At 41.6% G+C, this 12,187-nt stretch overlaps 1 protein-coding gene across 1 annotated transcript in view; it reads left to right on the forward strand.

Moving 5' to 3' along the window:
- pth3r (parathyroid hormone 3 receptor) overlaps window positions 1-12,187 on the forward strand; it is a 67,305-nt gene that overhangs the window by 39,030 nt on the left and 16,088 nt on the right. The window contains exons 5-7 of the mRNA XM_052486586.1: window positions 939-1,033; window positions 7,056-7,209; window positions 11,574-11,727. Coding sequence (XP_052342546.1) covers window positions 939-1,033; window positions 7,056-7,209; window positions 11,574-11,727 — 403 coding nt within the window. The remainder of the gene's footprint in view (window positions 1-938; window positions 1,034-7,055; window positions 7,210-11,573; window positions 11,728-12,187) is intronic.

Genomic DNA, 12,187 nt, shown 5'->3' on the forward strand with positions numbered 1-12,187 from the left:
ACCAAGGGATGAAGGGGTTAAGTGCGACAAAGATAAGTGCCATGTTAATGTGCTTTATATATATAATACAATTAAATATAAAAATATTCAAAACCAGATTGAGCTGGTCTGGAGAGGGTTAGGTTTAGAGTTAGGGTTAGGGTTCCGGATAGAATTAGGGGTTAGGGAAAATAGGATTTTGAATGGGACTGAATTGTGTCCCCCCACAAGGTTAGCTGTACAAGACTGTGTGTGGTTGTGGTTGTGTGTGTGGTTGTGCTGTGCGTGTGTGGGCACATTTGTGCGCTTCTGTGTGTGTCAGTCCTGTGTGGCTCATTTGGTAGAGCATTGCGCTTGCAATGCCAGGGTTGGATGTTTGATTCCCACGGGAGATCAGTAAGGAAAAAGTATGAAAAGGCATAAGAGTGGCTGCTAAATGACTAAAATGGTAGTGTGTGTTACTTTTTTTACGGGGGATTTTCACCTGAACAAAGCCCTCTCTGTCTATTTAAAGTGAACAGTTATCACAGTGTCAACCACAATGCATGAATTAGTAACCCTGTGTTGACCAAGCATTTTGCTTGTGGCAAGAATCTTTTTCAGGCATAAAAAAAAGAATCACATCAAAACCCTATGTGGAATTCATCAGTCCATCATGATACTCACCCACTACGAGCTGTGGTCTTCAGCAGTGGACCGTAACCATTTGTGAACAGCATGTTCTTGACTCTGTTCCTGTTCACACGCACACACACAAGCACGTACACACACACACATTCACACACACACATGCAGAGACAAGTATGCACAATTACACACACACACACACACACACACACACACACACACACACACACACACACACACACACACACACACACACACACACACACACACACACACACACACACACACACACACATGCTCATTTGCTGAGTGTATTTGTTCTCCATTTTTAGGAGGTGTTTGAGCGTCTTCACTTGATGTACACCATTGGCTACTCCATCTCTCTGGTATCCCTACTGGTGGCTGTCTCGATTCTCTGCTACTTCAAGTAAGACCCCTTTAATGCTCCTCTTCAGTAGTATTACTATAGTAATACCAATACACTAGTCCACCATTCATAAAAATCTAAAAGACTCAGTTAAGACAGAGGTGATTTATTGCACGTGTAATACCAAAGAAAACATTTGGTAAGTAGAAAGTAAATGATAGCACTTTACTTAATAATGGTATATAGCATTATGATGTGGTTATAATTAGTTGCGGTGACATGTGCACAATTAGAACCCCCTTGTAAAGACCAGTATTTCCAGTTTGTTTACTGTCATGATATCAGATGAATCTGCCACACTGGTATGCAACGTTCCCTCTAAACTGCGCCCGTACATGGCAGCACACTTTCTCCAGGATTGCCTCGCAGAAGAAATGCCATGCTGTGCAGAGATGCAAGAGATTGAACTTCACTGAGTTCGCCCCATTAGTTTGCACTATATACAGTGCATTCGTAAAGTTTTCAGACCCCTTGACTTTTTCCACATTTTGTTACATTACAGCCTTATTATAAAATTGATGAAATTGTTCTTTCCCCTAATCCATCTACACACAATACCCCATAATGACAAAGCAAACATTTTGCTAATTTATTCTAAATAAAAACATATCACATTTACAGACCCTTTACTCAGTACTTTGTTGAAGCACCTTTGGCAGTGATTACAGCTTCGAGTCTTCTTGGGTATGACACTACAAGCTTGGCACACCTGTATTTTGGGAGTTTCTCCAACTCTTCTCTGCAGATCCTCTCAAGCTCCTTCAGGTTGGATCGGGAGCGTCGCTGCACAGCTGTTTTCATGTCTCTCCAAAGATGTTTGATCAGGTTCAAGTCCGGGCTCTGGCTGGGCCACTCAAGGACATTCACAGACTTGTCCCGAAGCCACTCCTGCGCTGTCTTGGCTGTGTGCTCAGGGTTGTTGTCATGTTTTCATCAAGGATCTCTCTGTACTTTGCTCCGTTCATCTTCCCTCGATCCTGATTAGTCTCCCAGTCCCTTCCGCTGAAAAACATACCCACAGCATGATGCTGCCACCACCATGCATCACCATAGGGATGGTGCCAGGTTTTGTCCAGATGTGACGCTTGGTATTCAGGCCAAAGAGTTCAGTCTTGGATTCATCAGAACAGAGAATATTGTTTCTCATGGTTTGAGAGATCTTTAGGTGCCTTTTGGCAAACTCCCAATGGACTGTCATGTGCCTTTTACTGAGGAGTGGCTTCCGCCTGATGGAGTGCTGCAGAGATGGTTGTTCTTCTGGAAGGTTATCCCATTGCCACAGAGGCACTCTGGAGCTCTGTCAGAGTGACCATCGGGTTCTTGGTCACCTCCCTGACCAGCTCTAGGAAGAGTCTTGGTGGTTCCAAACTTCTTCCATTTAAGAGTGAGGGAGGCCACTGTGTTCTTGGGGAACTTCAATGCTGTAGAATTTATTTGGTACCCTTCCCCAGATCTGGGACCTTATATAGACAGTTGTCTGCCTTTCCAAATCATGTCCAATCAATATAATTTACTACAAGTGGACTCCAATCAAGTTGTAGAAACATCTCAAGGATGATCAATGGAAACAGCATGCACCTGAGCTTAATTTCAAGTCTCAGAGCAAATGGTCTGAATACTTACACTAAAGTTCAAAAGTTTGGGGTCACTAAGAAATGTTGTTGTTTTTGAAAGAAAAACACATTTTTGTCTATTAAAAGAACATAAAATTGATCAGAAATACAGTGTAGACATAGTTAATGTTGTAAATGACTATTGTAGCTGGAAACAGTAGATTTTTTTATGGAATATCTACATAGAACTTACAGTGGCCCATTATCAGCAACCATCACTCCTGTGTTCCAATGGCACTTTGTGTTAGTTAATCCAAGTTCATCATTTTAAAAGGCTAATTGATCATTAGAAAACCCTTTTGCAATTATGTTATTCTAGCTGAACACTGTTGTCTTGATTAAAGAAGCAATGAAACTGGCCTTCTTTAGACTAGTTGAGTATCTGGAGCATCAGCATTTGTGGGTTTGATTACAGGATCCAAATGGCTTAGAAACAAATAACTTTCTTCTGAAACTCGTCAGTCTATTCTTGTTCTGAGAAATTAAGGCTATTCCATGTGAGAAATTGCCAAGAAAGTGAAGATATTGTACAACGCTGTGCACCATTGCCTTCGCAGAACAGCGCAAACTGTCTCTAACCATAATTTAAGAGGAGTGGGAGGCCCCTGTGCACAACTGAGCAAGAGGACAAGTGCATTAGAGTGTCTAGTTTGAGAAACAGACGCCTCACAAGTCCTCAAGTGGCAGCTTCATTAAATAGTACCTGCAAAACACCAGTCTCAACATCAACAGTGAAGAGGTGACTCCAGGATGCTGGCCTTCTAGGCAGCGTTTCTCTGTCCAGTGTCTGTGTTCTGTTGCCCATCTTAATATTTTATTTTTATTGTCCAGTCTGAGATATGGCTTTTTCTTTGCAACTCTGCCTAGATGGCGAGCATCCCAGAGTCGCCTCTTCACTGTCGACTTTGAGACTGGTGTTTTATGTGTCTGTTGTGGGTGTAACTACCCATTTAGTGGGGGATATTCAAAACTGACCTAAGATCAGTGTCTAGGGGCAGTCTCACTGTACATCAAAAATGTGACTGACAGGCTCAAATCGGTCTTATGTAGCAAAATGTGAAATTGTATTTTTTTACATTGAATAAAAGTAGAGACTCAGCTACAAAATGATATATCATACACTACATTTGAGGAAAAATGGGAAAGTAATTTTGCTTTGAAGGTTGATAAACTTGTAAACTCACTTTTGAGAAAATATTTTTGGTACTACTACTGAAGAGCTCTTGTTTGTCTACACCCATTCAGCATTGTTCACACCCTCTTAACCTTTATCTCCACCCATCTCTTTAAGGGTTGATCTGAGCGTTCTGTACTAACAGCAGACAAGCACCCATGTAAAAACCTTTATTATACACCGATTCAAAATAGACACTGATAACAAATGTGTATTTTGTGTTTGTGACCCAGAGGCTCTTGACCATTTATTTTGGGACTGTTCTTATGTCAGATGATTTTGGAGTGAGATAAGATTTTAAAATAAACTGCTATTACATGTCAATTTGAAAGACTCTGATATTATGTTTTATTTTGATCCAAATTATATAGACCCTGATTTAACTATCATTGTTAATTTGTTTATTTTTCATGCCAGATTCTTTACTCATGAAATGAAGTGAGCAGACAACAAACCCCTCTTAACATTGTTTAAGATAGAATTGAAATGATTTTGAAATGATTGGTAAGTGTAAAAACAAAGAAGCAATATATGTACCATTAAACTTCTTGACAAATTGAAATTGTATCTCGATATGTAATACCCGTCTGTTTATGTACTCTTGTTTGTATACAGTTGAAGTTTTTCACAATTCCTGACATTTAATCCTAGTAAAAATTCCCCTTCTTAGGTTAGTTAGGATCACCACTTTATTTTAAGAATGTGAAATGTCAGAATAATAGTAGAGAGAGATTATTAGAGAGAGATTTATTTCAGCTTTTATTTCTTTCATCACATTCCCTGTGGGTCAGAAGTTTACATGTGTCACGCCCTGACCTTAGAGATCCTTATTTATTCTCTATGTTTGGTTAGGTCAGGGTGTGACTCGGGTGGGAGAATCTATGTTTTCTATTTCTTTATTGTTCTTGCCTAGTGTGGTTCCCAATCAGAGGCAGCTGTCTATCGTTGTCTCTGATTGGGAATCATATATAAATAGTGATTTTCCGATTGGGTTTTGTGGGGAGTTATTTTCTGTTTAGCTGTTTTGTTGCCTGACAGAACTGTGCGCTTTTGTTTTTTCTGCTTTGTTATTTTATTAAAAATCATGAACGCCTACCACGCTGCACCTTGGTCTCCTTCTTCAACCCACGAGAACGTTACAACATACACTCAATTAGTATTTGGTAGCATTGCCTTTAAATTGTTTAACTTGGGTCAAACGTTGCAGGTAGCCTTCACAAGCATCCCACAATAAATTGGGAGAATTTTGGCTCATTCCTCCTGACATAGCTGGTGTAACTGAGTCAGGTTTTTAGGCCTCTTTGCTCACACACGTTTTTTCAGTTCTGCCCACAAATGTTCTATAGGAGTGAGGTCAGGGCTTTGTGATGGCCACTCCAATACCTTGACTTTGCTCTCCTTAAGCAATTTTGCCACAACTTTGGAAATATGCTTGGGGTCATTGTCCATTTGGAAGACCCATTCGCGACCAAGCTTTAACTTCCTGACTGATGTCTTGACATGTTGCTTAAATATATCCACATCATTTTCCTACCTCATAATGCCATCTATTTTGTGAAGTGCACAAGTCCCTCCTGCATCAAAGCACCCCTACAACAGGATGCTGCCACCCCTGTGCTTCACGGATGGGATGGTGTTCTTTGGCTTGCAAGCCTCCCCCATTTCTCCATAAAGTACAATCTTTGTCCCCATGTGCAGTTGTAAACTGTAATCTGGCTTTTTTATGGCGGTTTTGGAGCAGTGGCTTCTTCCTTGCTGAGCGGCCTTCCAGGTTATGTTGATATAGGACTCGTTTTACTGTGGATATAGATTATTTTGTACCTGTTTTCTCCAGCATCTTCTCAAGGTCCTTTGCTGTTGTTCTGGGATTGATTTGCACTTTTGGCACCAAAGTACGTTCATCTCTAGGAGATGTTTCCTTCCTGAGAGGTATGACGGCTGCGTGGTCCCATGGTGTTCATACTTGCGTACTATTGTTTGTACAGATGAACGTGGTACCTTCAGGTGTTTTGAAATTGCTCCCAAGGATGAACCAGACTTGTGGAGGTCTACAATTTTTTTCTGAGGTCTTGGCTGATTTCTTTTGATTTTCCCATTATGTTCGGAGTAACGTTAGATGGCCAGAAATGGTTACTTGCAGTCTTTTGTTAAGACATGTAGCTAGCTAGGTAAACAATGAACCATAATCACAACTCATGACGTTACTATCCTGTATGAATCTGCAGGTAGCTAACCAACATCTATCAACAGTTGTTGCAGTGACATTCTATTGAAATGCATACTTGCATAGCGGAGCCTTTTGTTAAGACATGTAGCTAGCTAGGTAGCACAATGAAGCAGAATCTCAACTCATGATGTTCCTACTCTGCATGAATCTGCAGGTAGCTAACCAACCAGGTTCAATGTTACCTAGCCATGCAAATGGCTCTGAGATACGAATAATAACATCATACATGTAGCGTTAGATAGTGAGCCAGCCAGCTAACGTTAGCTAGCTAAAGGTACACTTTTACTTGAAATGAAACTACTTTCTTCCCTGTGTACATCATAGATGGACGCGTCTCCTTTCACGGGTGCCCTGGTTGTCCATAGTTTGAAGATGTAATCCGGAGACAGGTGTTTTCTCCATCTCCTTAGCTAGCATACTCTAATTCCACTGAACTCGGTTCTCCAGAAAGTGGAGAGCAACACTTATGCAGTTTTACTACGTGATACATAAAAAAGCCACGTTAGACAGGATTACCAACAAATGCTGACCAGCTCAAATAGACAGAAGCGTGCTGCATGGTAGACCAATCCAAACTCATCTCTTGGGATGTCCAGCCCACTCATTATCTCAGCCAATCATGGCTATCGGGAAGGTTGCTGACTTTTTCTGTGGCTGAACCAAGTAGGCTCATAATTTAACAATGCACACTAAGATACCTATCTGTTTTTCATGTGATGAGCATGTGGCAAGTGTAGGCCTCATAGGTAGCTGTTGGGGTCTCTGAACCTATTGTAATCTGCACTGGAATTACTGCTCAACAATGTTATCAGACAGATGAGATCTGATGTGTCTTCAGTGGGTGGTTTTGTATGATTATTTTTCTTGTTTGTTTCACATGTTCTGGATGGTTACTATGACAAAAGTCAATTTGAGCTGTTGTTTGATTTATTGAAAGTAATAATAATAATAATAATATAAAGTAGCATTGCAAACATTACTATCTCTCGCTCTCTCTCTTCCCTCCAGGCGTCTCCACTGTACACGGAACTACATCCACATTCACCTCTTCACCTCCTTTGTGTTTCGGGCCATCAGTATCTTTGTGAAGGATGCTGTCCTCTATGCCATGTCTGACGACGGAAAGACTGAAGCAGAGGAATTGGCAGAGAGACCCCATATGGTACTGTGCACTTCTGTACTGACTAAAATTAGATTAGATTGAAGTTTATTGTCCTACACGAGGAACATCTTCCCACAGCTCACACATACATAAACCACATAGAAAAACACAGCAGGAAACAAACAACAGTAAACAGTAAGATTTAATTAGTACCCCCAGCTACATAGAATTTTTCTTAACGTGTGTCTGAACTTTTCCACTGGCTTTCTGCTGCTTATTAAGAAATGCGGTTCAATGTGGGTGTGTTATGTTTGCTATTGTTGTTTGTTCCTCTTGAATCACCATAGACCACCTTGACTCCACACAGATGCGTACAAAGCTCTCCCTCGCCCTCCTTTCTGAAAATCTGAACATAATTCTATCCTCCCAATTCCTGCTTACAAGCAAAAACTAAAGCAAGAAGTACCAGTGACTCGCTCAATATGAAATGGTCAGATGACGCGGATGCTACGCTACAGGACTATTTTGCTAGCAAAGACTTGAAAATGTTCCGCGATTCATCCAATGGCATTGAGGAGTACACCACCTCAGTCACTGACTTCATCAATAAGTGCATCAATGATGTGGTCCCCTCAGTGACTGTACGTACATATCCCAACCAGAAGCTATGGATTACAGGCAAAATCCACACCGAGCTAAAGGTTAGAGCTGCCACTTTCAAGTAGTGGGACACTAATCCAGGCGCTTATAAGATATCCCGCTATACCCTCAGACGAACCATCAAACTGTCAAAGCGTCAATACAGGACTAAGATTGAATTCTACTTCACCGGCTCTGACACTCGTTGGATATGACAGGGCTTTCAAACTATTACGGACTACAAAGGGAAACCCAGCCGCAAGCTGCCCAGCCTACCAGATGAGCTAAATGCCTTTTATGTGTGGTGCCAGGACAACAACGTCTCCCTCAACATGAGCAAGACAAAGGAGATGATCGTGGCCTACAGGAAAAGGAGGGCTGAACACGACCCCATTCACATCGACTGGGTCATAGTGGAGTGGGTGACAGTTTCAAGTTCCTTGGTGTCCACATCACCAACAAACTATCATGGTCAAAACACACCAAGAATGTCTTGAAGAGGGCAAGACAACACATTTTCCCTTCAGGAGACTGAAAAGATTTAACATGGGTCCCCAGATCCTAAAAAAACTCTACAGCTGCACCTTCAAGAGCATCACCATCTGGTTTGGCAACTGCTCGGCATCCGACTGTAAGGCGCTATAGAGGGTAGTGCGTACTGCCCATTACATCACTGGAGCAAAGTTTCCTGCCATCCAGGACCTACAGTGGGGCAAAAAAGTATTTAGTCAGCCACCAATTGTGCAAGTTCTCCCACTTAAAAAGATGAGAGAGGCCTGTAATTGTCATCATAGGTACACTTCAACTATGACAGACAAAATGAGAAAATAAAATCCAGAAAATCACATTGTAGGATATTTAATGAATTTATTTGAAAATTATGGTGGAAAATAAGTATTTGGTCACCTACAAACAAGCAAGATTTCTGGCTCTCACAGACCTGTAACTTCTTCTTTAAGAGGCTCCTCTGTCCTCCACTCGTTGCCTGTATTAATGGCACCTGTTTGAACTTGTTATCAGTATAAAAGACACCTGTCCACAACCTCAAACAGTCACACTCCAAACTCCACTATGGCCAAGACCAAAGAGCTGTCAAAGGACACCAGAAACAAAATCGTAGACCTGCACCAGGCTGGGAAGACTGAATGTGCAATAGGTAAGCAGCTTGGTTTGAAGAAATCAGCTGTGGGAGCAATTATTAGGAAATGGAAGACATACAAGACCACTGATAATCTCCCTCGATCTGGGGCTCCACGCAAGATCTCACCCCGTGGGGTCAAAATGATCACAAGAACGGTGAGCAAAAATCCCCGAACCACACGGAGGGACCTAGTGAATGACCTGCAGAGAGCTGGGACCAAAGTAACAAAGCCTACCATCAGTAACACACTACGCCGCCAGGGACTCAAGTCCTGCAGTGCCAGATGTGTCCCCCTGCTTAAGCCAGTACATGTCCAGGCCCGTCTGAAGTTTGCTAAAGAGCATTTTGATGATCCAGAAGAAGATTGGGAGAATGTCATATGGTCATATGAAACCAAAATATAACTTTTTAGTAAAAACTCAACTCGTCATGTTTGGAGGACAAAGAATGCTGAGTTGCATCCAAAGAACACCATACCTACTGTGAAGCATGGGGGTGGAAACATCATGCTTTGGGGCTGTTTTTCTGCAAAGGGACCAGGACGACTGATCCGTGTAAAGGAAATAATTAATGGGGCCATGTATCGTGAGATTTTGAGTGAAAACCTCCTTCCATCAGCAAGGTCATTGTAGATGAAACGTGGTTGGGTCTTTCAGCATGAAAATTATCCCAAACACACCGCCCGGGCAAACGAAGGAGTGGCTTCGTAAGAAGCATTTCAAGGTCCTGGAGTGGCCTAGCCAGTCTCCAGATCTCAACCCCATAGAAAATCTTTGGAGGGAGTTGAAAGTCTGTGTTGCCCAGCAACAGCCCCAAAACATTACTGATCTAGAGGAGATCTGCATGGAGGAATGGGCCAAAATACCAGCAACAGTGTGTGAAAACCTTGTGAAGACGTACAGAAAACGTTTGACCTCTGTCATTGCCAACAAAGGGTATATAACAAAGTATTGAGATAAACTTTTGTTATTGACCAAATACTTATTTTCCACCATAATTTGCAAATAAATTCATTAAAAATCCTACAATGTGATTTTCTGGATTTTATATTCTCATTTTGTCTGTCATAGTTGAAGTGTACCAATTTGTAAGTCGCTCTGGATAAGAGCGTCTGCTAAATGACTTAAATGTAAATGAAAATTACAGGCCTCTCTCATCTTTTTAATAAGTGGGGGAACTTCCACAATTGGTGGCTGACTAAATACTTTTTTGCCCCACTGTATAACTAGGCGGTGTCAGAGGAAGGCCAAACAAATGGTCAAAGACTCCAGTCAGTACCAGAGTGCCAAGTCTAGGTCCAAAAGGCTCCTTAACACCTTCTACCCCCAAGCCATAAGACTGCTGAACATTTAATCAAATGGCTACCCAGGCTATTTGCATTGACCCCCCCTGTTTTTTACATTGCTGCTACTTGCTGTTTATTATCTACACAGTCACTACATGTACAAATTACCTCGACTAACCTTTACCCCGCACATTGACTTGGTACCGGTACCCCCTGTATAAGGTTATTATTATTTTAGCTGTCTACCACAGCATATTGGAGTTTAAATTAAATAATGAATATGAGCTGAAAGTGCAGACTTTCAGCTTTAATTTGAGGGCATTTATAACCAAATTGGATGCTCGCCAATAGGTTTTGAATTTAGAAATAGTGGCAGTTGGGATGCGCATTGTCTCAATTCTCATTTTCCCTAAAACAGTGGGAGACTTGAGTGATCACCATCAAACACATCAGCAGTGGCCACTCCATCAAGGGCTTAGGGACCAAGTGTTCTTTTAACATAACATTGGCAATGTGTTGTCTTATCTAAACAAGTCTGAGGCGCTGCGTAATGTGGGCAGGTCTGTCTCACTGTCTGTAGGTTCTGCCATACGATTGGATAGTGTGCAAACTCTGTGCATGACAATTCTCCCTAGGCGTTTACCATCCTGTGTTAGTGGGCAAGTGGGAATGATCAAAATCAAAACCCAGCCCTCATGTAAGTCGTTGCATTTACACTAATCTCACAAAATATATTGGAATATATGGACTTCATGACCGAACGTTATCCTACTTACACTTTTTTGTCAGTTTTGGCACTGGAATAAATGTTTCTGACCAATATCGATGACACAGTTTTCAACAAGAGATGTTGGTTTTTGTGTTCAGTTGCCCTTGGTGATAGGCCCTGTGATGAAACTCCTCCCAAGTCTTGATGTCTCTGAAAATGTCAAGTAAAAATAAGATATTCATTTAGCAGAGGATTTTATCCAAAGTTAATTACAGTAATGTCAACATTGACAGTGACACAAACATTCAGTATATGTGGCCCATGCGGGATTCAATCCCACAATTCGATGTTCCTTACACCGTGCTCTATCCCAGGGGGCCAGAAAAAGGGCAGTTATTGGAAAATATATAGGTCCATTATAATTTCGACATACTTTATATGTAGTTTAAGCTACGGATTGAAACCGTAGTTTGCCCCACCTGCTCTAACCCATTGATCCATTGGAACCATTTACATTTACATTTAAGTCATTTAGCAGACGCTCTTATCCAGAGCGACTTACAAACCATTATCTGATGATATGTTGAATGTCCCAAGTCCCTTATAAACAATATGAAGATGACACCTCTCTTCTCTCTGGCAACCTATAGGTGGGCTGTAAGGTGGCCGTTACTCTCTTCCTGTATTTCCTGGCGACCAATCACTACTGGATCCTGGTGGAGGGGCTGTACCTGCACAGCCTCATCTTCATGGCCTTCCTTTCAGACAAGAACTACCTGTGGGCGCTCACCATCATCGGCTGGGGTGAGTTTTTCTACACACCCTGCAGGATACAACTTTCTGGTTCCAGGTAGGACCATTTTACCTAACGAGGTACCCTCAAAAAACTCTTTATGATGAAATGGTTTTTACCTTGAACCTAAAAAGGTTCTAGAACCAAAAAGGGTTCTAATATGGAACCAAAAAATGGTTCTCCAGGGATAGCCAAAGTATCCTTTAAGGTTTAATGGTACCTTTTTTTCTAAGAGTGTAGACCAGTGATTCAGCCCATTGACTTTTCAAGTTGTCTTTTTTGCAGCCATTTCAGAAGATTTATGGTATGAATTGGGTTCCTGGGGCGTTAAAGTGGCAATCTGCAGTATAAAACAATAACGAAGCGTGCACCCCATCACTGTTTCAGTAAACTGCTGGGGATGGTGCTGGAGAAATGTAACCACTCTCAAAATCATAGACAGAGCTAAGGCTGCAAGGACAGGCCATACTA

Source organism: Oncorhynchus keta, chromosome 3, assembly GCF_023373465.1.
Source record: "Oncorhynchus keta strain PuntledgeMale-10-30-2019 chromosome 3, Oket_V2, whole genome shotgun sequence".
Classification (NCBI taxonomy): Eukaryota; Metazoa; Chordata; class Actinopteri; order Salmoniformes; family Salmonidae; genus Oncorhynchus; species Oncorhynchus keta.